The sequence below is a fragment of the Gadus chalcogrammus genome, chromosome 19, assembly GCF_026213295.1.
Source record: "Gadus chalcogrammus isolate NIFS_2021 chromosome 19, NIFS_Gcha_1.0, whole genome shotgun sequence".
In the NCBI taxonomy this organism is placed as follows: domain Eukaryota; kingdom Metazoa; phylum Chordata; class Actinopteri; order Gadiformes; family Gadidae; genus Gadus; species Gadus chalcogrammus.
This window is the reverse complement of record NC_079430.1, coordinates 9,295,198-9,323,001: the sequence shown is the minus strand read 5'-3', so window position 1 is coordinate 9,323,001 and position 27,804 is coordinate 9,295,198. Positions and strand designations below refer to the sequence as shown.

At 43.2% G+C, this 27,804-nt stretch overlaps 1 protein-coding gene and 1 long non-coding RNA gene across 3 annotated transcripts in view; one reads left to right on the top strand and one right to left on the bottom strand.

The window, feature by feature from the left end:
• The window catches only part of LOC130372422 (astrotactin-2-like), a 270,954-nt gene that overhangs the window by 93,422 nt on the left and 149,728 nt on the right, over positions 1-27,804 (bottom strand). For both annotated transcript variants that reach the window (XM_056578419.1, XM_056578420.1), the window contains one exon: positions 14,030-14,180. In XM_056578419.1, coding sequence (XP_056434394.1) covers positions 14,030-14,180 — 151 coding nt within the window. The remainder of the gene's footprint in view (positions 1-14,029; positions 14,181-27,804) is intronic.
• LOC130372425 (uncharacterized) lies at positions 23,806-27,201 on the top strand. Its single transcript, XR_008893347.1, has 3 exons — positions 23,806-23,886; positions 26,298-26,426; positions 26,913-27,201. It is a non-coding gene; the product is annotated as an uncharacterized LOC130372425 (long non-coding RNA).

Genomic DNA, 27,804 nt, shown 5'->3' with positions numbered 1-27,804 from the left:
TAGAATCAGCTGAGTCAATAGCTGATTGACTCATGCATGGGATTTTGTGCGTTCTGTTGTGTACTTTATCTGTGCCAATTTCTTGCCAATACAATGGCGCCATTCCCAGTGACAAAAATCCCCATGTATCCAAATTAAATAGACCCAGATAAGTAAAGAATGAAACAACACTTGAAGTTTCTTCCAGATCTTCGGATATCCAGTTTGTTTAACAAGTTGATTAATGCTTTACATAGCAGATAAGCACGGACGGAAGATACACATTGGATTTACGCAAGCAGGGATGTGCGATAATATGCAAAAGTGGATTAGTATTCAGACGGAGATATAGACACTCACACACGCACAATAAACAAACACAAAATGTCTTCCAAAGACATAATTGACATGGACGAAAAACCAAAAAAAGAGAGCCAACAATCACTTTTAATCGAATTAAATGACAACGTCTTAATGTACTGAGAGAGTACAGAACAGCCGCTTGCAAACAAGGATGTTTGCACTCGCGTTCTTAGCTCTGGGGCTAACTCAATTCCCACTAACTCAGTTTCCCCCAGTCAGAGTGAGTGAAGATCAGACACCAGAGTAGCGGGGGGCTATCACAACACCACGTAATCTCCTCGGAGAATGTAAAAGAGATGATTTCATAGTTACAGTACCGTGCGCGTGGACTACTCCAGATCGGATTAGCTCTGTTATCGAGATAGCTGGGAGGCCCCAGGCATAATGTTTCCACACAAGATGACATGCTACCAGGCGAACAGATGGCCGCTCTGATCGAAAGCACAGTTCATCTGTGAAATCCCATGTTCGGCCCTGGCTGGGCAGGTTGGGTAAGGCGTGTGTGTGTGTGTGTGTGTGTGTGTGTGTGTGTGTGTGTGTGTGTGTGTGTGTGTGTGTGTGTGTGTGTGTGTGTGTGTGTGTGTGTGTGTGTGTGTGTGTGTGTGCGTGAGCGTGTGTGTGTGTGAGTGTGTCTGAGACGGAAAGAGCGATGGCATAGACAGATATTAAGCTGGTTGAGCGGAGTATGAGCTGCCACCTCAGATATCCGCTACATCTAAAGTAAAAATAAAAATACAGTTCAAATTGTATTTAAAGCTCAGGCTATTAAAGCTATTTCAAATGTTGAGTTTTTCATAATAGGGGGATAGAATCACGTTGCAGCAATAGTGTGAAAGGCCATGTGTACATATGTGCATGGCTGTGTGTGTTTATGTGTGTGTGTGTTTATGTGTGTGTGTGTGTGTGTGTGTGTGTGTGTGTGTGTGTGTGTGTGTGTGTGTGTGTGTGTGTGTGTGTGTGTGTGTGTGTGTGTGTGTGTGTTTGCGTACGTGTATTAGCGTGTGTGTACACGTGTGGGCAGGGGGTCCGCTCAACCGATTCAGTAAGTTAAACAAGAACCTGGTGGTTGAAACCATGAACTAGAAGACGGTCAATGTTGTCCAGGAGTTTTGAGCCAGAACCTTTATCTGCCAGAAAAACCTGACAGTATTATCAGCTTTTAGACTTACTTATCGTTATATATTATCTGATGTATAGTATTATATCATATATGGTAGGATAAAATACAATATGCATGCTGGATGTTGTGGAAAGTTTTGATTCCTAGCGTATTCGACTGCATACATTACATTGTCAGGGCGGCACCATTGGGAATGAAACCTCCTACCCTGGCAGGGATAAGGCAATTTCTTTGAAATAATGCGTCCATTTTACTCCTGTAAATACAAATAAAATGTACTGGTTCACTTTCGCTATCCCCTATGGGCCGTCAATATCAAAGCAGATTGCTGTGCACTGCAGCATTGTCCTACGCCCACACAGTGCTGAGTGCCACCATCCACTTGTATAACGCTATTTCATGTATTGAGGTTTTTATTGTTTGTTGCCAAAATTCGCTCAGCGGTTACGACCTGCCCGCCGTATGGCACGTCTTCCTCTCTCCTTTTGTTTTTTCACTCCACTACAAGGATACTCAGACGTGCTCGTTTTTTAAGGTGGTGTGAATCAATATAACAATGGACGTGTGCGTCTGTCATCTGGCAGGAGGGGACGGATCGACTTCATTTTGTGTTAGGGATTAACAATTAAAATGTAGGGCGACGCCACTTAACATGCACTTGAAATATAAATTACTACCCTGAGAAAACTCTCTTGAGTAGCGAATGCATTTCAGAAACGTAACCCAGATCCCAAGACACAAAAAAACAAAGGGAAAAGTTGAATGAGGACTCTCTTAGAAAATGTCTAGCCTTGAATTCTATGGATGAAAAAAATACATCTAATATCGTGGGGGGAAACCAGTTTGACAGACTAATCTTGTTTCGGGGCCGCACGCTCTGTGGCGTGGCTGCGTCTGAAAGGGGTTATGAATTAGGGACTGTGGCTCTATTGCTGCATGCGCAAAAACACACAGGAGGAATTACATCGTCCCCAGCCAAGAACCCAACGTTCCACTCAGGTTCCTCTGAGTGCTTGGGCACGAACAAGCTAACTTTTAATGTGTTCGGGGCAGTGTCAGCGTGACTTATAGAAGCACTCACGTACAGTCTACCCCTACCCCTACCCGTACCGTGACACAAACAGGCATGCATGTACAGCACATGCACGGGCACACACACACACATTTATGTACAACACATGCATGGGCGCACAAACACACACACACAGGCATGCGTGTACAGCAAGTGCATGGGCGCACACCCTCACACACATACACACACAGACATGCATGTACAGCACATGAATGCACTCACGCAAGCACACACATACACACACACACACACACACACACACACACACACAGACATGCATGCATGTCCGAGCACATGAAAACATGTGCACAAACATCAATATTCCCTCACCTAGAACAATGCATTTACCGCACACACACACAAGCAGAAATGCTCACAGACTCACATGCAGGCGTCTGCGTGCACACACACAGCCCCACACACAGCCCCACACACACACACACACACACACACACACACACACACACACACACACACACACACACACACACACACACACACACACACACACACACACACACACACACACACACACACACACACACACACACACTTTGTAACCAGTACATTACTGAGAGTAAGGAGCACATAAACAGCAGACGTTTGAGGAAACGGACTAGGTGCGTAACTGGAGACGCTTCATCTTAATCTATCGCCCCTCTCTCCTCTATCTCCTCCCACAGGAATGCAGATACGATCATGGTCTCATGTCCTAGTCTGAATTCATTCAACTATAAGAAGGGGTGGGGGGGAGGGGAAAAAATTGAAACACCAATCTATTCCAGGATATCTTGCCTTGCACAGGGATCCCAGTTGGGATTCAAGGTTGCAATTTAATGCGCCCCCTACACCGCCTTGAACTAAATGTAATTCCATTTTATTTGAGTTCAAGGCCTCTGACTAAGGAAAAACTTGATTGCCGGTGCTTTATAAAATCAGATGAATTGTATCACTGAATACATAAAACCCTTATATTCTGTAGGATAGAAGTTGAAGCTGTTAGCATTATATTACATTGGATTTGTTTAGTTAGACAGACAGACAGACAGCCAGACAGATAGAGTGTGAGTTAGTTGAATTAGCTTGCTAGCAACTTAGTTAGACGGTTAGTTAGCGAGCTAGGTCGTTAGTTGCTTGCAGAGAGTTTAAAGTGGGACCCAGTGGTTCATTTAACGACATGCTTGATCCTACATTTAACCATCAGTGAGCAGAGTAATAGAGGGAGAGGAGCATTAAAATTAATTTGCCAGAAAACCATAAGGCATTAAAGCGTTGTGGTAATGAGAGGAGAGGAGCAGTGCGGAGCAGAGGGAGGAGAGAGGAGAGAGTCATGATGTTCATCTCCCCAGAACCCAGCTCCGTAGAGACATGCCGCCATACAGAAAATACCAAGGAAGGATTACGCTAAGAGGGTGTGCGGCAAACTGTGTCGATGTGTTGGGCGGAAACACCTTTCTCCCCCCCCACATGGTTCCAGTTTTAAATCCATGCAGAGAAGGGGGAGCCAGAGGAGAAATGTGTCTCCCCTGCTGAGAACTAAGAACCTATTTCTAAAAAGATTCTTTATCGTGCAACAGATGGACCATGTGAAAAAAAGGAGAGGGAGGGTGGATCTATTTAGCAAATTCGCAAACACACCTCACAGTATGACAGGGAACAACCAACATATCAGTGTTCGCACCTGCAGTCAACAATACGTCTTTGCCAAGCTTGCATCAGAGGTAATTTCGGTTACGTCCCGAATGTGAGGACAGTGGATTAATGATACGCCTCTAATATCACCACCAGCTGCTCATTCCTGGAGTGTTTCAATTAAAAAGACAGATACTGGGGAGGGCTAAAATAATGTGCCATGAGAATAATTGTTCCTCATCAGTTCTGATACATTGTTAGACAACAAAAATATATATCTGCGAGTGAGAATGGGGATAAGACCTCTAAATACTAGATTTCCTTTTAGTAAACAGATTGATAGTGAGATTGCAGAGGATCAATCAATTACGCTCGCAAGCTTCTGTTATCTGATTGCTTTGCGTAGATAAATGGGCCATATTATATTCAGCAAGGACTCCTCTCAAATAGGATTAGGTGTTGCTGAGAAAGGTTTTACTCCTGGGTCAGATAGATGTATTTAATGAATCTTAAAAACAGTTTTGTAAATGCAGTTTTGGTTATTTCTCAAAATTATCCATTGAGTGGAAAGGTAAGCTTATAAATGTGTTTATTAAAGATTATAGCTTTATTTAAAAACCTGCATCGTCGGTTGGAAAAGGGTTTTACTGAGCTTGTCTTTAAGTTGTGATTGATGGATCTATTCAACCAATCGCATTGTTTGTAGCTATCTCGAGGAAACCGATTGGTTCCAAAGTTGGAAGACCACTCTCACTTCCACTCCATCTCAAAACACAGTAATAAAGCACAATGTGTCAAATCTTGTCAGAAATGTATGAGTGCGCAGGCAGGCATCTACATGTGAAACACCTTTCTTCGAAAAATGACACTAATGTGGAAAAAGCTTCCAAAACTGTACCCTAAGACAATCATTGAACATACTCTCTGGAAAGTGCTTGTGCATAAAGAGCTCAATCACAAAAGGCAACCTACAAATATGAAGTACAGCTTTTTCGAAGTTTAATATGACATAGTTTGTGTGTGTGCTTCAGTGTGGATGTGTGTGTATCTGTTTGTGTGTGTATCTACACAGTTCACTCCTATAAGCTTTATACAGTTTTTCACACTTCAACATGCGCGATGTGTGGTGACGTGAAATTGCTCAGAGTCCAATACAGTGACATGTCTTCACAATTTCCTGCAGACTTTGCTCCCATTCAACCATGCATTTTAACTTAAGCCTGGCAATCCTGTTATCCAGGTTGTCATTTTGCACTTACTCCTCAAACTTTCAAAAAAGTTGCAAATTGGGTGGAAAATCATTGGGGGGGCTACATCAAGTGTTCAAGGGAAAAAAATTTGATAAAAAAGCTGGATAATCCGGCCGCACAACTGGACAAACAAACAACCAAAAACGAACCCCGAAAAACATACCTCTGAGCAGTGTAACATATTGGATTCAGAAAGCATATAATTACGCTGCTTGATTCAAGTTTTTCTAAAGAGGGTTATAAGGGAGGGTGCAATGTGTTGCGTGTCTAATAACAGAGAGACTACACCGCTAGCGACCGGGAGAAATGAGGAAGCCCGCCAATAAACTCCTTCCCCCTGCATTTCATCTCTCCACAAGAAAAAGCAATATTGGGGACACCTGCAAGTAAAATAAAAATAAAAGGACGCAGTGGCTTATCCTAGCCTTCGGTCTTTACTTCTGCCATTACACTGAGAACGTCTTCTGCCCTACATGGGGCATGTTGATTCTCTGCGCCTGCTCAAATAACCGTTTGACAGAGGACATTGACCGAGAAAGGAAAGTCTTGCATGTGTCTCTTCAAATATGAATAAATAAATAAAGAAAACCCAGCCAAAAGATCATTTACAAAAATCTACTACTACTACTACTACTACTACTAGTACTTCTACTACTACTACTACAACTACTACGTATTACGAGTTAAGACATGAGTTTCAAGTAGGAAATGGGTTGAATTATAAAGAGGATCAAATATAGTAGGGCACACCAGTGGAAAATATTGTGGTTGTCCTGTTGGTCTTTTGTTTCTCAATTTGTATTTTACACTCAATGCTTATTTTGGGAGAATCAAACAAGGTTCTCTTATACTTGTTTCATAGCATCAGATTCAGAATCGGGGAAGCAAGAGAGTTTACTAGCATTTAGTCATGTTTTTAGTGTACTGCTTTCAAAATGGAAAATTCAATGTTAGCAGGAAAGGCTGTTAGGAATTCCTGTTTAATATTCATGTGCCTGATTTGGCACTTTTGTGTGTTTGTGTGTGTTCGTGTGCACGTGTGCCTGTGTGTGTGTGTGTGTGTGTGTGTGCGTACATGTGCGTGTGTGTGTGTGTGTGAGCGACTAAGTCTGCACCTGCTTACACATCTGGCGGGACCATAGTGGATGCCCCTAGATGGGACATAAGTTAGTAGGACACAGAATGTTATTTAAGTGTCCCCATTTATATTTCATGCATTTTCCACAATTCACAGCCCTTTTTGGAAGACAACTAAAAAAAAGCAGTTCACTGCAAATAACTCGATTAGAGCAAAAGCAATTCTCACCAGGTTCCCTTTGTGCGTATCAGAAATAGACTTTAAATTATTCAAGTCTATTTAATCATGTCTGACATTAAATACAATGTCAGACATTGTCTCACATAATGTCAGACAATGATAATAATAATACATTATATTTATAACACACTTTACATCAACTTAATGACCTCAAAGTGCTACAATGTACATTAAAAGAACATAAAAGAATAACTAGATTAAAAAGAAAAATAACAGAAAAAAAGCAGTTAAGCCAAAGGCATTTCTAAAAAGATGGGTTTTTAGGCCTTTTTTTAAATAATCCACCGTCTGTGGGGCCCTTAGATGGCCCTTAGATGGTCAGGGAGAGCATTCCACAATGTTGCTATACCCTACATCAGGGGTCTCAAACTCGCGGCCCGCGGGCCAATTGCGGCCCGCGGGACGATATTTAGTGGCCCCCTACTTGATATCAAAGTTAAGTGTTAGTGCGGCCCACACGTTTTAATTTTTTTAAATTTATTTTTTTTGCCGAGTCGCTGCGCTTGCCCGTTGGCCTCATTTATAATATAATATAAAGCTTGCTGCGCACAAAAACCTTGCATAAGACGGAGGTGAAATGTGCTAGGCCAACGGTATGGCTTCTCCCAAGTCTGTGTGCGCTGGAGATACGCCCTTTCTATGTGTATCTCTTTCCAAACACCATGCACCTGACCGGGTTCTCTCCTGTGTGACTCCTCTGATGTATTTCGATCTTACTGAAGCATCTGAAACTAACCGCTTAGCAACCGAGTTCCTGAAGTTGTGGAGCTTCATATCCCTGAGCATGAAATGTGCGTCAGTTTTTTTTCACTGCAAACGTTGGTAGGCTATTTATAGAAAATGTCTATGTTCTGACATGATTGATTGCATTTTATAACTGCATGGGCCTGGATACGTCGGTAGGGGTGTGTGTGTGTGTGTGTGTGTGTGTGTGTGTGTGTGTGTGTGTGTGTGTGTGTGTGTGTGTTCCTGTGTGTCCAGTGGGAGAGGAAATATCGACGTGTGAAAGAGTGTTTTGTATCAAGTTGAGGCCGACACATATTAATCGAAATTGATATATCATAAGTTACACATGTATTAAAAAAAATTCGGGTTGAAATCGGGCTCGGGCTCATAATTACAGTTAATGTGTCGGGCCGGGCCGGGCTCGTACAGAACGTGCACGGGCCGGGTCGGGCTTGACACACACACACACACGTCACACACACACACACACACACACACACCAACGTTTGCGGTGAAAAATGCTTCTGCACATTTCACCCCGTCTTCGTAAGGTTGTTGGGCGCAGCAAGCTTTATAAAAAATATATATATAAAGCCCTGCATGGGCCCTGCAGGAGCTGTGTGAGAGGAAGCGCTGCCAGGTCTCTGGCAGTAAGGAGTAGGCAAGAAAAGCCATATGTTCAGAAGGACACTTCATGTTCTGAAGAAGGTTCATGTTTTAAAGTCGTTCATGTTCAAAAGAGCCATTCATGTTCAAAAAAGCATTCATGTTACAGAACTGTTAATAGTAAAGCTTGAGAAGACTGGATATTTGTACTTTTTTGTGGAAAACTTGATGCGGCCCAGCCTCACCCAGAATCTGCCTCCAGCGGCCCCCAGGTAAATTGAGTTTGAGACCCCTGCCCTACATGGCTAAATGTTATTATATTAAGAAAGTGAGATTTTTTTCTTTCTTTCTAAGTATTGGAAATAAAAAATTCTGGAGCAAGATGTTTGTGTCTGAAAGCCAGTCGCTATTAATACAAGCACATATTTCCACCTCAATCTTATATAGTCATTACAGTAACTAATTCTATTTTTGCAAAACTGCTTCTCCTAGACTTTAGTGCTATCTTAAAAACAACCACAGCCATTTCCTCATGGGCTGTAAAAAGCTTTGCTGTAAGAGCCAAAAAAGGAAGCTTCTAGAGGGGTACAAAGTAGAAAATCATTGCACATTGGATTCTGTTGTGTCACATTTACTATGCCAGAGCCGTAAAATCAAACAACCTTTCGGAGATGAACCAGGATCCCATTCAGAATCGACACCACATACACGACACGGGACGTTAAATAAAAGTCACTCTGTTTTATATTGCAACATATAGGTTAAAACAAAAGTGAAATAATGCAGTTTTTCCTCCATTTCGTACCATGATAAATGTTCCAATGTCGAAACACTGTGACAGACGCCATGTGCCGGGCCGGGATTTATAATCCATGACAGGAACGCCTCCCCCTCCTCTGAGCCATAGACGGACCACACAGACTGACACAGAATGACCATAGAATACATTGAGCGTGAAACAACTAAATCCTCAGACTTGGCCCAAGAATCCCTTATGGCGTGTTTCCATCGTGCGGTGCGTTTAGGTGCGGTACGGTTAGGTGCGGCTCTCGTTTCCCCTCTTATGGCAGGGCGAGGCTTAAGCCGGATGGCAATAGCCCCGGCAGCTACGTAGCATCTTGACATCATAGCAGCCTGAACACAGTGTAGCCTGCTAATTATTTCAATTAAAAAGAAGAAACCGCGACACATTAAACAAAGAGCAACAATGTAAGACGTCCAAGAAGGACATCAAACTTTTGCGCAACATTTCTTCAATAAACTGAGCTTTCGCCGTTGTCCAACAATATTTCACGGGTACTGTGTTTGTTCGATTTTATCCCCCTGTCGCACAGCAGTGGCGATCTGTTGACCGGACGGCGTGTGCAGATCCAACACTTCAGCACCCTTTCAGACCACTTGGTACCCCAACAGAGGAGTACCGAAAAACAGGTACGGCTGCGGAGTTGGAAACGCAAACCATACCGCACCTAGCCTAACCGCACCGCACGGTGGAAACGCCATTAGTGGTAGTAACCTTAACTGGTGAAGACGGAAACACAAAAACACAGATTGCTCAATGAGTGATGTCAACACTCCCAAACATTACTTGCTCCTTTTATTAAATGCTTTTTGTACTCATTATTTTGTATAAATCAGGCAAACAGTACTAAAATAGTTATTTTGCCAAAGTTTTTACAAAGTGCATTAGAGGGAATTCAGCTCAGAGACATTTCTTTGATGAGATGCAAGTGGGATGTGGGTGTCGTGAGGGGCTATAGGTATATTGCTCAAAGGATTCAGGTAAGCTTCATTGGGGAATCAATCCCAGTGCCTTTTGGCAGCGAGCAAAACATCCAAGCCATGACACTCTCGCAGAAGTACCAGAACCTCCCAGAACTCACGCCTTGAGGTGAGAGAGCAACTACAGCTTTCACTTAAAAAAAAGGAAAAGATTAAAAGAAAATATACAAATACCTACCAGCTTATTTATTTATACTATGTCTCACTTCAAATGGTTTGTTGCCTAGCCCATGTGAACAAAGGCATAAGCTGCAGTGGTGTGTTTTGGAAGCCACACCCAAGTAACTACATGCAACAGCAGGTCCACGGGTGTTGAGCACTATTCCTATGAATGATGCCAGCGCTGATTTTAGTCCAAATCAGTACCCAAGTAAGTTAACAGACTGTCTGGAATGGTCCAAAATCTTCCCAAAGTAAGACCATTGGGAGTTGTCCCATTTCCCCTGATGGTCTGCATGTACATGCTACTCGCAGTGTTTTTTTACATTATTGGCTAAGTTTATTGTTTTGGATGCTGGCGGACATGTTGCTCTCGAGATAATGAATCCCTCTACTTCCCACCTGTTGGAAGTAACACAACACTGGCTTGAATACTTCCCAGGCTGGCTTTCTATCTATTGTAAAGGCAATGTTTTTGTTTGACACTAACACAACACCTGGCTCTCCATGTAATTGTAGATTCCACCATCTTGCGATGCCTGGGCCAGGCGCACTGAATACAATTAAGGAACAAAACACGTTTAACAATTTACAATGTACGGATTCAAAAGACATTTCTTAAAGTTTCGCATGTTTCCACAGTGGCTATGAGCAGACCAGTTGTGGTAGTAGGGTATGGATAATTGGTATGCATAGATATTCAGTTAATTTGCATAGGGACTTTAATGACACCAGTGGTCGATTATAAATGCCCGGTTCTTTGGAAGTGCATGTCTGAAATTACTTTTTAAACTGCGGAGAGGAGGAAATAGCTCGCAGTCTGGGCCATAGTTAACCTTTAAACAAATTGAGTTTTTCTTCTCACATCAATATTATTGTCAGGTTTTCAGTGACCAAAGGGCATGTTTTGAATTGATTTACAATTTATGGACAAGGCTTAGTAGTAATTGTACTCGGCAATACCATGATTTATATCTATTTGGTTGATGTGCTATGTATAGAGTATTCATATAGTCTTTTCATAAATTGATAAACAGAAATAGATTCAGTTGTGATCATAAATGACTTAATGTTTCATCATTCCGTCATTGTATAAGGATATTAGCAAATTCTCATTATAAAAGGGATATTTTGCTAATTTGGACATTGACTAAATTACATTGATTAATGTCTTTCTCAGAAACAGACATAAATCAGTGGTCTTGGTACTGGAAATAGAAAATCTTAATTTTTGATTCTGATGGACCTCAAATTCTGCCATACTGTAGACCTCAGCGGTCTTATCCAGCCCTGACTAGTAACGGTTTAGCAGAAGTCCTTACATACACGCCAACCAATCTATCTTCTCTACAGAATCTCCTGAATAAAAGAACACATGAGGAAGAGGCAGCGACCTGTAGATAGGATGCAAAGGCCCTGACACTTAAAAGGATTACTTTCCCAACATAAAAACAGAGTCGAAAGCAGGTCATTTTATCAGGGCTCTCATCCTTTTACAGCCTGTTAGAAACGCAGAGATGTAAAGGAAACCCTCAGAATGGGCAAAGCCTATCGCATAGCATACATTTTGTACCGCTGATGATATCAAAGTCCAATGGATATTAAACTAAAGGAAGCTAAATTGCTCTGTTTTTATTCATGATGCATTATGCCCAAAAATGTGCAAAGGTAAGCCTCAATTTGCATCTCACCCTTGACCTGATATTAAGTAATTTTTTATTTCTTCTTTCTCTATACTGTCAGAAGCATAGTGGAATGGCTAGAGTGGTCGACCTATTAGGTTCTGGGCTTGATTGCCCATGTCTGCGTTGTACCTCTGTCTCCTCATCCCCTTGCCTGCCTCTCAGTGACATGCATCCTTATTCGTCTGTAAGTCGCCCTGCTGATTAGTAATTGAAGGTATATTCTGAAGAGAGCGAGATGTCTGTTTTCCATTTTCCAGCCCGATGGGTTTTAAGAGAGGCCTGCCGAGGCAACCGAACACACAACAACAACAAGTACTTAGTGCGTCTGATGCGCAGTCGAGGGCGGTTCAGGTTATGAATCCAGCCAGTTGTCATGGTAACGCATTATGAAATCACACCTGTGGGATTCGCTCTGAGAGGTGTTGAATAGCTGAATAACAGAGTCATTGATTAAAGGTGATTGGAAAAAAAACTCATTTTGTCCTTTTGCGAACTAAAGGGGCTTAACAATGGATGTTTCCTTTAGTAAATTAATGTTATTTAGTATGTATTTTAAATAACACATAATGCAACAAAACATATCCATATAAGACGTATATAGGTAAAACGTATATGTAAAAATAATGTATTATTTGGATGGTTGTGGGTGAACTCCTGGCAAAGATGGAGGGTTGAGTGAGAGCAAATGCTCAAAGAATACATGCGTTTTAATGTAACATCATTTTTGAAGAATAAATGGGCCTCTGGTCAAAAACCCTGAACAGCAACGATTTGAAATAACCGATTTAAGTTGGTCTGAGAACTTCAACTAACCTTAACATCCACAAGGGCAGAAGGGAGAAGCCAGGAAAACGGCAGCATAACAAATGTGTGTCTTTGATTGGCCGCGACAAGCAGCCAAAGGCCAGCGAGATTACAGCGGCAGCCCACCCCCTAATGATCCAGTTATCCATCACGCAGCAATCGAGCTGGCTCATCAATTTAATTGGTTTACGAGTGAGGACCCGCCTCCAAACCCCCCCCTCCTGTCAAATGTCTGGCATCGACGGATAGAATCAGCCTCCACTTGTAAATATGCCCGACGTAAAGCTGCCTCAGGGTGCTAAACGTGACGCCTGATCCAGAACGAAACAAGCGCTGCGGTGGTTTTACAAGGGAAACGCTGGAAAAAAACAGAGCCCTCGAAACAAAGAGTGTTTGCTGCCTATTGTTTTTGTGCATATTCACTGTGAAAATGTGCCTTGACAAAAGGGAAAGAAATCGAAAAATATCCAAATATAACTCGGTAAAGGGTCATAAAGGCGGGAATTGACAAACAGCGACGATACCGAAATTCAACAAAGTTTTGATTGTTGTCGACACAAGACTTATGGACATAGTTTGTCTTTTCTACGATCAGGCTCGACAGCTCAATAACAATCTCTGGCACCGATCACGCAGGTGGTAAGTCATGACCTTTATTCATTCCAGCTAGTCAACACATCCATAGATATCTTTAGACAGGACCGTATGAATTGACCATGAATTCACCTACACAGAGCATCTCATGAAAAGATAATCTTTTAACATGATATTTATTCAAAGCGGGCCAACAAAGAATGCGATTCAAACATGCAACGCAATGATTGCAACTGTTGACAAAGATGTAGTCGAACATTACTGTCAATCATGTTTCTTACATTAATCTTCTTACTATTTGTCCTCCTTTCTGAGCCTCAGGTGCTCAGAAAGGACGTCATTGTTGTTCAGGAAAATGACCTGGCTGCCTCACGCTCCCAGACACACCTGGACTAAGAGTTATTAACTGAAACCTTAACAGGCTTATGCATATCCAGACCTGGCAGGAAGGGGTTAACCTTTTCACAACAACAGTGGGTCCCACTGAAGTCGAAGGGCCTTTATTTATTATTGAGGTTCATTTGTAACGACAAGCCATTTCTAGATCTATCCGTTTGTGTCATCACAAAGGAACAAACAAACAATTAAGTGCTGGAGGCAAGATTCAAGAGCTTTCACTTGACTTTATAGACATCCGTCAGCTATTAGTGAGTGTAAAGCTCTCTGAGAATCTCTATTCTGGTTGACTGGGTGCCTGCCTTTGTGTGAGACGATCTAGTTTTTAGACCCAGCTCATTTCTGACCCATAAGGCATCCATCTCGCCTTTCAATCACAGACGTCTCAATGCAACACATTCTCAACGGAGGAGCAACGTCTGTTCACAAGTCTAAAAAGTGTCCCTCCAGCCCCTTTTAAATCAAATCCAAGGTACTCCCAAAACGGTCATACCCCCAAAACGCAACGCAACCTTTTTGGCGACGGCAATCCCACACACTCACCATGCAGCCGGACGACTCCAGCCTGCGGTCGGACACACACTTGAAGTTCTTCTTGCAGCCGCCGTTGTCCTTGGAGCAGTCACGCACGGGGCCAAACGACTCGAGCAGGTCGTCCACCGTCTCGAAGTAGGTGGACAGCAAAGCCTCGTCCCTGGAGGACACAGATGGCAGGAGTAGAGGGTGAGGAGGAGATGAAGGCAAAAGGCAGGAAATGGATCTGATCCAAACACACGCTTGGGTCGGACTCTTTGAAGCTTCACGCATGGGAAGTAGTCTGAGCAGTTGTGTCTTATATGTATGTATCTGTTTTTACGGATGGATAGATGGATGGCTGGAGGTATTTATGTATCTGTTTTTATGTATGTATGTATGCATGTATATTTATATACATATGTACATTCACTCACAAAGCATTAACAATATAAACATATGCAAATCATCTATGAATCAACACAAAGAATTCATAAATATATCTGATGGAAAGAAGCTGAAAACGTTGATACGGACATTGTACGCATAAATGTCATTTTTTCCATTGTTACATAGTGAAATATAGTGAAATGGAGCATTGTTTAATGATAGCAAGCATTTATTTAGTATAATATAATACTACTACGACTACTACTCCTCCAATAATAATAACGGGAGAGATACATTTCTTTGCGTGTGACATTTGCTAATAAACGGAATAACAAATAGACCTTTGAACACACTGCTGCCACATTCGTAATATAGTAGCGTCTGGCAAGGTGTAAAAATAAAAAGAAGGGAGAGCTGCAGAGAAAGATGCAAAAGAGAGAGCAATCGAGAGAGAGAGAGATGGAGATGAGAATATCAAATGGAGAGCGAAATAAAGAGAGAAATGGAGAGAGAGCGTCGGAGATGAGAATATCAAATGAAGAGAGAAACAAAGAGAGAGATGGAGAGAGGAAGAGGAGGAGAGCGAGAGGAATCGGAAGGAGAGAGAGGCAGAGGGAGAAGGAGTAAAGAGAGGACACGCACAGAGACAATTAAGACGACGAGGATGAATGGACAAAGAGAAAAAACAAAAAGACTATCCTGGAGAGTGAACTGAAGCCTCTGCTGTTATTAATGTGGAGGCTGAATTATTTAGGTTCTCTGCCAGGGCCTTACCCCGCCCTCCCCTAGCCCTCACCCCTTCACCCCCTCCCCCTTCACACTTCCCAGGGAAGTGGCTTCTGCAGACGAGGGCGAGAGTCGTTGGGTTTGAGCCGCACTGCCAGCCCCTCCAAGACGAGCGCTGGGTTTACATTCCCCCTCTCATCACATGACATCGTGTTGTCGTTTTCTCCTTTTTTTTCCGCGCCCAATTTCCAGGACAACACAGACGGTTGCTGAATTTAAAACAGGATGTGTTTTGACAAGGATGTATTTTGTTTCAAGGAGACAGGGTTTGAAAAGGGGAGATTGGAAATGATCAACAGTGTTGTTGGTTAGAGGAACGAGGGGGAAAACTAAACAGATCCACTTTAGTAATGAAGGTAACCACCTCCGGATGCTTTGGTTTTACGAGGAACTATCCATCATGAATATAGGGGTTTATCTTATCACCTTTTGCTTATTTTTCATACAAATAAACATCTTTCGAGCTGGATCCATAAAAATACATCCACAACAAAAAACATTTAAATAAAGCCAGTTTGGCAGGGTTAGGGCAAGTTGTTTTTCATGTTTTTGCACGTCTCTTCAGACATGAAATCAAATTAAGAATAAATGAAGCGCGATCTAAAAAAAACTACAATGGAAAATAAACATCCCATCAAAATGAAGAGGGACAAATTATTAGGTATACAGCCCGTTGCCAGTGAGGCTGATTGTCAATCTGGGAGCCTCGCTTGTATCTCTCTGTAACTGTGTCTTGATGGAGCGGCTGCACGCATCATGTATCGACTCCCAGCAGTAATTAAGTGGTGCGGGCTGCCCTGGCTGGCACTGCTGCAGGCCCCCTCCATGTAACATGGCCGCGAATGGGAAGGAAATCACAGGCACGGTCGCTGTTTCTGGTCCACATACACACACACACACATGCTATTGCTGGTACACACACAGACGCACGCACACATACACACTCTAATGTGTAAAAACACACACACACACACACACTCAATCAAATGGGTACACACACACACGTACTATAACAGATACACACATACACACATAAACAATGTTACCGGTACACACACAAACAAACATACAAACTCTAATGGGTAGACGCGCAATGTCTAATGGATATGTATACACACACTCAAACACACAACCGGGTACACGGGTGCATGCACACACCAAACACACACACACACACCCGACACACACACACCCAGAGTACAGTTAGAATATTGAAACGGAACAAGTCCACAAACATCCAGACAAATAGAAAAAGAAGAACAGGCTACAAAACAGGAGCGAGAGGGAGAAACATAATAATGTGTTGGCCTGCTGTGTGCCATACTGTATAAATATATACAGTGTACACACACACAGACACAGTGCTCAGTGTGCTCTGCTGAACTGGGTGTCTGCAGCGAGTGCTCTGGCTGCCCACTGAGTGAGCAGGGGCTGAGAATCCCGGGAGACAGTTTGTTTTTTCCTGCGGAGACGGAGGGAACAAAGAGGCACTGTCTCCCAGAACAGGACCGCGGGGAGCGGGTACACAGTTAGATGGACGCCAATCAACAAAGAGACGCAGCGGGTGAGAGATGGGAATAAAAGATGAGGGGCCTCGCAGGATGTTGATTTGATGTCGTACATTTCCTCCCTCTGTGTGTGTGTGTCTGTCTCTCTCCTCATCTCTCTCTCTCTTTTTTCCCTTTCTGTATGTACCTCCCTCTACGTCTCTCTCTCTCCCTGTGTGTGTCTCTGTCTCTCCCTGTGTGTGTGTGTCTCTCTCTCTCTCTCTCTCTCTCTCTCTCTCTCTCTCTCTCTCTCTCTCTCTCTCTCTCTCTCTCTCTCTCTCTCTCTCTCTCTCTCTCTCTCTCTCTCTCTCTCTCTCTCTCTCTCTCTCTCTCTCTCTCTCTCTCTCTGTGTGTGTGTGTGTTTGTGTGTATATGTGTGTGTGTATGTGTGCATCATAAAGAAATCCTTCCTCGCAGTGCAATCTAACCCCGACTGCGTGCTAACCTAGGTCTCCACGTCCTCTGGGTAAATAAACAAATTAATCCCGGAAAAATCCACAAGCAATTTCTAGCAGAGGGTAAGTGAGGGAGAGAGGATACTCAATTGTTTTGTTGGAGCTAATCATTGTCTTAACCTTTGTTTGTCTGTTTGTTCATAGCAACGTGAACTAACTTATTATTGCCATGGTGACATACCATGATGCAATCATGTAACCATACGAAAGTAAAACAGATAGATAGAGAAATAGAATCAGACCTGAAATCAATTGAGGTTTTATGAGATTCCATTTTGTGAAAGCCAGCGCATTTGCCATATTAATCAACTCTGTAATCAATATTACAATATTACATTATTATCCACCGAAATGTCATTTCTTTATGTGTGCGTCAATTTTAGCAGATGCTTTGATCCAAAGCGAATAACTTGGGATTTTACCTGAGGTTAATAAGCAGGTGTCTTAGGTATCTGACTCAAGGAGGCCTACAGGACACTAGGTTCTGAGCCCAGAACCGTTGAGCCTTAGGAGTCAGTAACTCTAACCTCCAGCAGTGGTTCCCAACCTTTGACAGTAGGTGCACCACTAAACCGTCATCAAGACTTTTCACGGACCACCTCATTCCACCTGGTAAAAGATGGATAAAGAATACATTCAAAGGCATTGGCTGAGCAAAGAGTGCCAGCGCCTGCTTCATACACAATCTTTACTGCAAGAAGGCAATTGACAGCAGGGAAACAGGGGAAAGTAAAAGTCAACCCAATCATTTCAAAACCAAACAAAACCTCATTAGAAAACAATGTAAACTGTACGACAGACTACAAAAAGCAACACTATTTTTTCAATAATAACAACCAATTATACTACATTTACTGAACAATATTCATTATGTATTCATTTCCAACGATCTATATTATTTTGTTTAAATTATTGTCAAAAGGTCTACTTCAAGAATCAACTCCCACGTACCACCTGCAGTTCCTACCAGTGGCAGAGCCCACCTGTGGTCCGCCTGCCCCCGTCGGTACTCTAACCCTAACCCTAACCCTGGAAAACCACCGCACCGGAGTCTAGACAGCCCTCCACCGCCGCTACACAGACACCGAACAAACTAGCACAGGAACTGCGTCTCTGGGCCTCCACACTTCACACCAGTACCTGTCGCCTCCAACTGCATGCAAATACGGCGGCATTAGAGCGCCGCCTTTTCCCGCCTATAAATACTTTGCGTTCCCGTAACTCAAGGAGCCAGCCCGGGAGGCGGGAGCAACCGAGCGGCCCAAGTTATCGCTGCGGCACGGCGATCGCCCGCCAAAGATATACGAGCGCCTGGTGACAGGGTTCTGAGAACCGAGCCACCGTGGCCCCGCAAGCGTTTTTTTCCCTTACAGATGTTGCACACTTCAACACTCAGGCAGGCGCGTTCAGCGTTTAATGCCCTAAATGTGTTTAATTCCCACCTAATAAAAGAAGCAAAAACCCAGTGTGCAGTTTATTGGCACTTATGCTAATTCAGGTGGGTGGGGGTTTGCTAAATTTGGCAACGTCCCCACCATGCACCATGTTGGCAGCGCGTATTATATTGAGGGGGGGGGGGGGAGGGTGCTGGATCCTCCATCTCTTATTCAGATCATCTTCTATGGTGTTATTATTGTCGCATTGGGACACCCAAATAACTCTGGATGATTTGACAAACCGTTGTGGTGACGATCATTACATCTCTTTTCATAGCGACAGGGATAAGCCGAGGAAGGCGATACCACAGATGTCTGAGCTGCATCTACCGGAGAGTGTCAATACGTACAATGAGAACGACGTCACTACATTAACAGGCTCACGCCCTCACCCTGTGCAAGCGTTCTTAGCCATTACAAGACCCGTTTTTGGAATCCCACGTGGGACAGACATGCCGGTAAAGCCCACTGGGTAAGCTGATCAATTTAACTATCATACATTGATCTGGCCACACCCTTCTATTTGCGATGTCACCGATGGGTAGATTCTTTAATGGCTTGTGATGGCGAATCAACAATTGCTGTGGAGACCCCTTCACGGGGTGTAAAGATGAACTGATACGCATCAGATAATTGCTACATCAGTCAGAGATACGGCTGAATCGGTTTCAAACGATTGATCCGAAACCATTTCTGATGCAGCCACCCAAAGCCGATATAGACTAAACAGGTTTGGAGAATTTTCCAAGGCACCTAATAGTGTTTTTGTGTGTGTGTGTGTATGATGCCAAAAGACCACAGGTTACTCTGCGTCAGTCCCTTCTGCAAACTGTGGATTCCACCACAGCAGTGTTGGAAATTTGGAAATAAGACATTGCAGTGTGTAAAACCTTTAAGCCTAGAGTAAGATATACCGGTTGTACCACTATCGTCCATTTAAAAAAGGGCAGGGTGGACAAAGCAATGAAAAGGCTGCTAAAATTACAAAAGTTCCTCACAAACTCACGTACGCAACGTTAACAATATAAGCAGCTATTTCCAAAGTTTGACCTCCCGTCAACAGCCCTTCCGGGTGACAGTGTGAACTTCTTGATCAGTATTCGGGATCAGGGGTCTTAAGTTTGTGGTGCTGAATATAAAGTTTGTTCTCTAGGCCATATTAATATAGTTTGTAATGCTAACCAGCAAATAATATACATAACTCATGTAGCCATGGCAACAACACTTCTGCCAGCGAATAACAATTTAAAATTGTACATTAATACATTTTTATGGCAAAACAAGTTACTTCTAAACGTAGTCACACTGGAACACTGGCTGAGCATTAAATGGAAGACTACCGAGAAATTTCATAAATCAGGCCACAAGCCATTATATTTCCATTCATAAATGTACCGACCTGAATTGAAATCGAATGTGGGCTGAATCAGATAACATGAAATCAGCTTCGAGCCGCAGTGTATCGGAACCATGTTTAGAGATATGTATAGGTGTCTCTAGGGCCCCATTCCAAGGCTCTACTTGATCAATCAACCCCCAGTGTTCTGATACTTGTAAAGGTAGTGAAGCAGCAATACAGATGACCCTGCTCATAAATATCCCACTGACTTCCAGCAGGCAGTGGCAATTATGCTCCTGAGATGCAGCTGATTTATTAGCATGATGTTTCATATTGCAGGTTAAACATGAAAAGGTCATGTGCTACCGAATGTGCTAAAATTATCTTTAACTTCTTTGCTTTATTCAAAAACGAAGAGCCAAAAATGTGACACAAAGATAGTTCTAAAATCCATATTTCTTACGCAAATAATACATGTTTGAATTTAGCGGTTAAATCCCAAGGCAAGGATCTCAAATGTTGCTTCATATTTTTATTGCAGCCTTGGATTATAGTCTCTCAGTTATAAAATAAAATATGAAAGAGAAAGTCCTAAAATAATAGCACAAGGATTTGTTCTTTAATTTCCTTTAAGTCTCTTATTTTTTTCTTTGTGTCCCACGTTGATCCGCTACATAGAAACACCCTCAACAGCACGGGGCCATACCCTGCAGCCAGGCTGCAGCTGATAAAAAGCAGGACTCCACCGACGTTTACAACCAGCTAGGAAAACTTTATCGCGTGTCATTTCCTACAACATTTATTGCCGCCCCTAGGTTAAAGCCCTTCACTTGTGTGTGCATATATTTTTCCTAGTCACACAAATAAATTGTTACCTTTAGCTGCGTTTATCAGGCTGACAGTTTAACACCAGAACACCTTAAAGTGTACGTAACGTGTGGAAAGGGAGCACTTCAAAGAATACATATTTTTGATGCTGAGCTGTTATGAAAAATAAATGTTTTGTTGGCAAGCTATGAGCAATTTTGAAACTTATACGACTATACTCACCGCCAGATGGACCACAACTAGCGCACTTTGTGGGGGAAAAAAAGTTGTAACGGTCCATTTCAAAGTTAGGAACATAACTGCCTGCTTGCTAACTTTCTTGCCAAGCCGTTAGAAAACAAATGTTATTTTGAGTTGCTGTGCTTTTAATTGAGAACATCATTTAAGTAGATACGATTAAATGCAGACGTGCTTACTTTAAACGGAAGCCATGAAAAGATGCAGGGGATAATTCCCCATGCAGGCCTATTGCCTTTCCAGTATAAACTGTGAGTGCAAATCCTTAGTGTTCCTATGTGTCCATATCGTTTTTGAGCCGTGAGAATTCAGGATAAGAGCTAGTGAAGTGAAGAGCTAAGTGATGATACAAGCTGTCTTCAATTCAATGATATTTGGCCGCTGGGACTGATGAAATAGCCATTAAAACGTCAAGACTAAAATCTAATTACAATAATTTTAATTCATTTCAAATTTACACTGATTTACCTGATTTACATTACAATACTTGAAACCTTGTACTTTCATGCAAGTATGATGTTTTTTCGGGAAATTCTAATAAAAAAATGAAATATTTCATAAACAAATGAAACAATAATTTCAAAGTCAAGCCGGTACCGAGGCTCATCTAGTCCTCTGACGATGCTGCACTCGCTCATCAAAGAAGGTGAGCGGTATTTCTAGTAACACAATGTTGCGTGGTGGGTCATTTTGTGAGCCTAAAAGCACACATCCAAGGTTATAACGTGTCTCCCCCATAAAACCCTGCCGGTGATCCACGATGGCCCGGACTGGGAGAAGACAACACAGCTCAGCGCAGGACCCACTAAACAACAAACAGGACGGGCTCGGGTGATCCTTCTTTCTGGCTTCCCAAACTCCCCAAAGAGTTGAAACCACAGCGGACGGACAACCTAAAGATTACACCTGCCTCCCACCGTCCTGTACATGAGTCACCCTGTCCTAGAAAAAGGAAAATGTAAAAACCTTGGGGCTCAGCATCCTTTACCCATCTCCTATATATACACCTCGCCTTAGTGTCGCCACACCGTGGGGCTCATCTCAGTGTTTTTTTCACACCCACACCGCTCGATTTTCACACCACAGGAGGTATGGCCGGCAATGTCCCAGCCGCCGACGCCTTCGATTGCCCCTCTGTCCTTCCTTCCTTCCTTTCTTCCTTCAATGCGTCCTTCTTAAAAATGCGTCCTTCCCTTCTTCCGTCTCTCCGTTCAGCTTTCCTTCCTTCAATGTGCCCTTCGTTCTGTCCTTGCATCCTCACATGAGTCCTTCCTCCCTTCCATGCACCTTTCCTGCCCTTCCTCCTTTCCTCCCTTCCTTCCATGCACCCATTCTACCTACCTTCCTTCCTTCCTTCCATGCACCCATTCTACCTTCCTTCCTTCCTTCCTTCCTTCCTTCCTCTCTCCCTCTCTCCCTCCCTCCCTCCTTCCTTCCTTCCTTCCTTCCTTCCTTCCTTCCTCCCTCCCTCCCTCCCTCCCTCTCTCCCTCCCTCCTTCCTTCCTTCCTTCCTTCCTTTCTTCCTTCCTTCCTTCCTTCCTTCCTCCCTCCCTCCCTCCCTCCTTCCTTCCTTCCTTCCTTCCTTCCTTCCTTCCTTCCTTCCTTCCTTCCATACACCTATCCTACCTTCCTATCTTCCTTCCTCCCTTCCTCCCTTCCCTAAGCCCTTCCTCCCTCGTGTCCATCCTTCCATGTGTCCTTCTTTCTATCATTCTTATTTTTTATTACAGCAAAGGCAAACGAAAACCAACAAGTCATCCGGGAGCAGGAGTGACAGCAGAAACAACATGGCCGCAGAAGTGGGATGTCTGTTGAGAACGCCACGCTGTTACTCTGTTGAATATTACCACTCAACAGCCCTGTGTGCGGCAAGGAGACAGCTCACACGTCACCGCCTGTGCCTTTATTCAGCCTGAATGGCAAGCGCACCATTGACAAATGGCTCTGTGAGGAAGTCAGAGGAGCAGCGACGAGGTGGCAGGGGGGTAAGGAAGGACGAGGCACCAGAGACTAAACTAATGGGTTATGCCCGAGTCGGGAGGCGCAGGCTTCCCGCAGAATGGAACAAATTGTCCGTGGGAAGGTGAAAACAAAATAGCAGCGTGAGATGGGAGGCAGCGAACGCAACAAAAAAAAAAGCGATCCCTTAAAAATAATATGCAGACGGAAATGAGTCAAGGGAAACAAATTCAACATAAAACGCCTCTCAAAGCGGTGTGTTGCATAGGAAAAAACCTCTGGAAGTATTCTGGGGTATTTTTCCTGCTCCTGTTGTGTAAACAGCAGGGGGGGCACATTCTTTTTTCAAAGGTCTTAGAGAGGATAACGCCGTTGCAGGGACTCTGCGTACAGGAAGTCAAATACAAATGCAGCACGGCATCAATCACACCCCACAAAGTCAAAAACGCAAAAACAAAAGCGCAATCCCAAAGCGCTTGACTAGTCGTTTTTTTGCGGTTCTCGCTTTTTCGCCCTTCAACGCGTCAAAGAGCATGACATCTCAAATGCACGACGCTTGTCATTTCCCCGTCCTTGTTGTCAACCAATCACCCCTTAATTTTCTCTGCAACACCCCCCCCCCTCCATCATCTTGGAATCCAGTGGCCTGACCCAGAAGCAGATTGGTTGCATCTAAACACAGACCGTAATGTACTTGTCATTAATCTCTTCTCCTGCCCTCTTACTTGCGGGGATGATGGATGTGCGAGCGATACGCGTCGCCCAGAGCCAGCGCCGGTGCTCCGGCATGATTACACAGGCCCCAGCTATTGCTCCGCCCATGCCCCTTGATTAATGTTCTTGTTCGGAGCACACCGCAAATATGCTGACTCCCGTCCAGCGCGCTTGTTGTTGAATAAAGCACATGGGGGTGAGTCTGTCTGTGTGTGTGTGTGTGTGTGTATGTGTGTGTGTGTTTGTGTGTTTATGTGTTTCAATGCCCGTTGCGAACACAATAATAACAGAAGACAACGCTAACAGCAAGAACAGATTTAAACCAATGATTATGCGATGAATGTTTGAGCATAAGATCATGGCAAGGCAGATGTCATGCTTTTCCGTGCCTTTTTCGTTCCACTGCCTTGGATCCCAGGGGGGGATGACATGGGTTTTTTGCACCAGACTTGATCGTGGTGAGCGAGGGGCTCACAACAGCAGCAGTCGTGTATAGTAGGCGTATCGACGTTGCATTATCGACAGACCGTGGGTCTTTGAGCACAGTTCAGAGTGCCTGCGGTGCTATCGATTCACGTCTAGTTTTTTTTCTATGAAGTGTTTTCCACAGACTTGGCTTTGGTTCGAAAATGATCAAGACATATTGAAACTTAAATGATCCATGCAGGGGAAAGTTTGGTTCGATTATGTTTCTCTTCTCCCGTTGTGAAATTATACAGGTAAATGCAGAGTTGAACTTTGATATGCAATCTGAGAAAATACAAGTCTGACTAAATGACAACGGTAAGCTCTTCAAACAACTCAATGGCCTTCATCGACAAACATCGTTCATGGGCTTTATGTCTCCACAATGGCATAGACAGCTTTAACCCTGTAGCAGAAAGTACATAGATATATCATTTCATTATATCATGGTCAATGTGGATTCTAAAACACCTCGTTATTGATAGGACATATTGAAGTCATCATTAAAGCTCGCTTGATTAAAAGCGGCTTACAGTTAATTCAGAGACGGATCATTAAGAAGAAGGTGGGGGTTAAGCATTTTGCTATAGGAACCCTGTGGAACACCTTAGTTAGTTAGTTAGCTCTCAACAATCATAAATATGCTATTACCTCAGACATGACTATGAGTGTGTTTGAATTTCATCTTCTTTCATATTATAGTTGAGCCTGCTTCTGAATAACGTCTCTGTATTCAGTGTCAAACCATACCTGCTCTCGAATAAAATAAGTCTGTATTTACTGGAAGTCACTTTGGAAAGAAGTGTATGTCCGCCAAATGACAGAATGTTAAAATAGTAGTAGCTAACTTATTGTACTTATTAAATCAGCACGAATTATGTTCGCCATCAATTTTATCTAAAAACTAAAAGATTGCAATTACTAATCAATATCCTAGGCGGCTGCTACCTCCTCGGTTTCAATGTCCTGGTGTGCATAAGAAGTCCGATCCAGAGATATGAGTAGGAAATTAAAAATGTGCCAAGATAAAGGGTAGGAAATTAACACAGTTTGGAACAGAAAACAAATATATCATCTATGGTAAAAGTAATAATATATTTAGAGTTTTTTCACAAATGAATCTGTGTGATCAGTGATTCCATATGGTTAGCAAAACTCTTAAATCCATCGCTCAGTTTATCCATGTAATGTGGCTTATAGATTGTTTTAATGATGATTGGGTTCATTCCAATGTTCATCTGCGCAGGGCTGACAAATCCATGGTACAAAGTACTACTCTACTCATCTGAAATTATGCTAGCTCTAGACGGATTTGCTGGAAAGACTAAACTTTGTGAATGCTGCAAATGTTGAAGGTGCTAATGCTTATGTGAGTAACATAAAACAAGTTTGCGTTAGCGTGGCCCTGTGCTTTGGTTGGCCAATGTGCTAACACTTGCAAGGTTGATTTGATTATATTTGTTTGTAGGCTTTCGAGCCAACCACGAGAACATCAGAACATGAACTTTTAATCCTCCGGCCACAAATTATGCAAAGAAACTGGTTGAAATGCACCCACTGTGAGGGCGGCGGGTGTATTTTCAAACACATTGCATTAAGAAGGCCCAGCCTCCATAATTCATGGCAATCACACCCTGCAATCATTCCGGAGGGGCTAAGCATTAGACGTAGATTTTCGTTCAAGCATGGAACCACTGTTCCTACTTGATCCTCTCACCGTTATTATTCACTTCCTGGTGTGATGCTAACTACACATTAAGACTAATGAATTAATCATTCAGTATTAGTTTTCAGAAAAAATAATCGCAAAAGAAAGCGATGAGTCAGTGGTTTTGCACTTTTCATTTAAAGCAAGTTAATTGTTATGAAGATCAAAAGTGTGTGCGTGAGGAGAGAAATGGGGGGGAAAGACAATCGAACGAGAGAGATTAATACAGATAAATCGAGAGATAATTGGTAAACACGGTTGAGCGAGCATCCGCCGGGACGACAACTGCTTAAAAGAACAGTAGCCATGTATAAATAGTATATGATGGAAAAGCAACAACACACTTTTTTTGACCACGTCTAACGCTGTCAAAATACCAAGCAATTATCCGCCGCCAAACAAATCCATTCTGAAACATCAATTAATTTTCACAGCGGCCTATTTTCAGAAGCCAGATGTGTGATGGAACAGCAGACGGCTGTGGGAGGGCTGATTGAGGTGCAAGTTTGCAAGAGACACACACACACGTGAACGCACAGAGCCTGGAGGACAGCATAAGTACCGTACGTTGATTGCGAGTCGAGACACGCACACACACAGACACACATTCACACACACAAGCACATAGACAGGGACACACATAAATACACACACACACGTACACCTTAGATGATCCCAAAATACACATAGATACAGACTCTCACAAACCTTAGATAATCCCATGCAAAAACACACAAAACACAATCATGCACACACACACATGCACACAATAATGCATGCAAAACACAAACAAACACCACTTCCTCCGCACAAAGCGCCCTTATACCCAACACAATAGATAGAAAACCCTCCAACACAGGGACACAAAGATGCACAATACACTCCCCCCCCCCCGACACACACACACAAACACACAAACAAGGCTCTTGGCTGCACAAAGGCACGTCGGTCCTCGGAGATGAATGGATGTAAGCTAAATTGCCATAACCCAAAATGGAGGCCTGCATTGAGCTTCAGACCAAAAGTTAAGTGTTTGCCCTCTGTTATAGGTGGTCAATTTGCTGCCCGAGTCATGAGCCGGAATGGAAACTCTAATGAAATCTATTCATCACGCAACGGCACTGGAAGCTGGAGATGGGAAAGGAAAGAGAAAGATGGAAATAAAAAGAGAGAAGAAAAGCCATTGTGCAGAAATGTTTTCCTGGCTGCTTAAACAGGAAGATGGATGTGATCTGGGAGATGCTGAGGCGGTGTGGAAGCTCTGACCTGACCCACATCTATTTTACAAATAAATAGATATGTGTCCACAGTGCCTCTTATTTAAATAATGATTAACCAAAGAACGAATGTTGCAGCGAACCAGACGACCGGTTACAAGTACCACAATAGATATGAGTAAAATATACAAAATGCTTTGCGATGCAATCTGAAACTGAGCCATTGTTTTTCGACTCAAATGCCATTAACACATAAGGTAAAGGAAGACACAGTTAGAGTATCCAAAATGGCTTCCTCAGCAAATGACTCCCTGTAATAGTCCAACGCTATACCACACCTCCATAAACACAATGACGCTTCTGCAACGACGCACACACCTAAAGACACACAATCACTTCCCTGCAATTTGCAAGGTTACTCCCTCCCTCCCTCCCTCAATCAATCACTCAAGGCTCAGTTAAGGTTCCACGTCGACGCAACGCAATGACCACGCAGACGCTTCAACGCAGTCGTGAACCTGTTTTGGTTCTGCGTCGGGTTATAGCGAGCCGACCAATCACAGGCCCTGCTGCTGCGTCGCCTCGACACAAGGTTACAATTTTCGGGAGGCGTACGTCAGGTCCTTGCGGTGGACACAAGGAAGGTCCGCAAGGACGTAATGGGACCGTAAACCCCCCTTGGGTTGCGTCGACATGGAACCATAATTAGACCTTCAGTCACTCC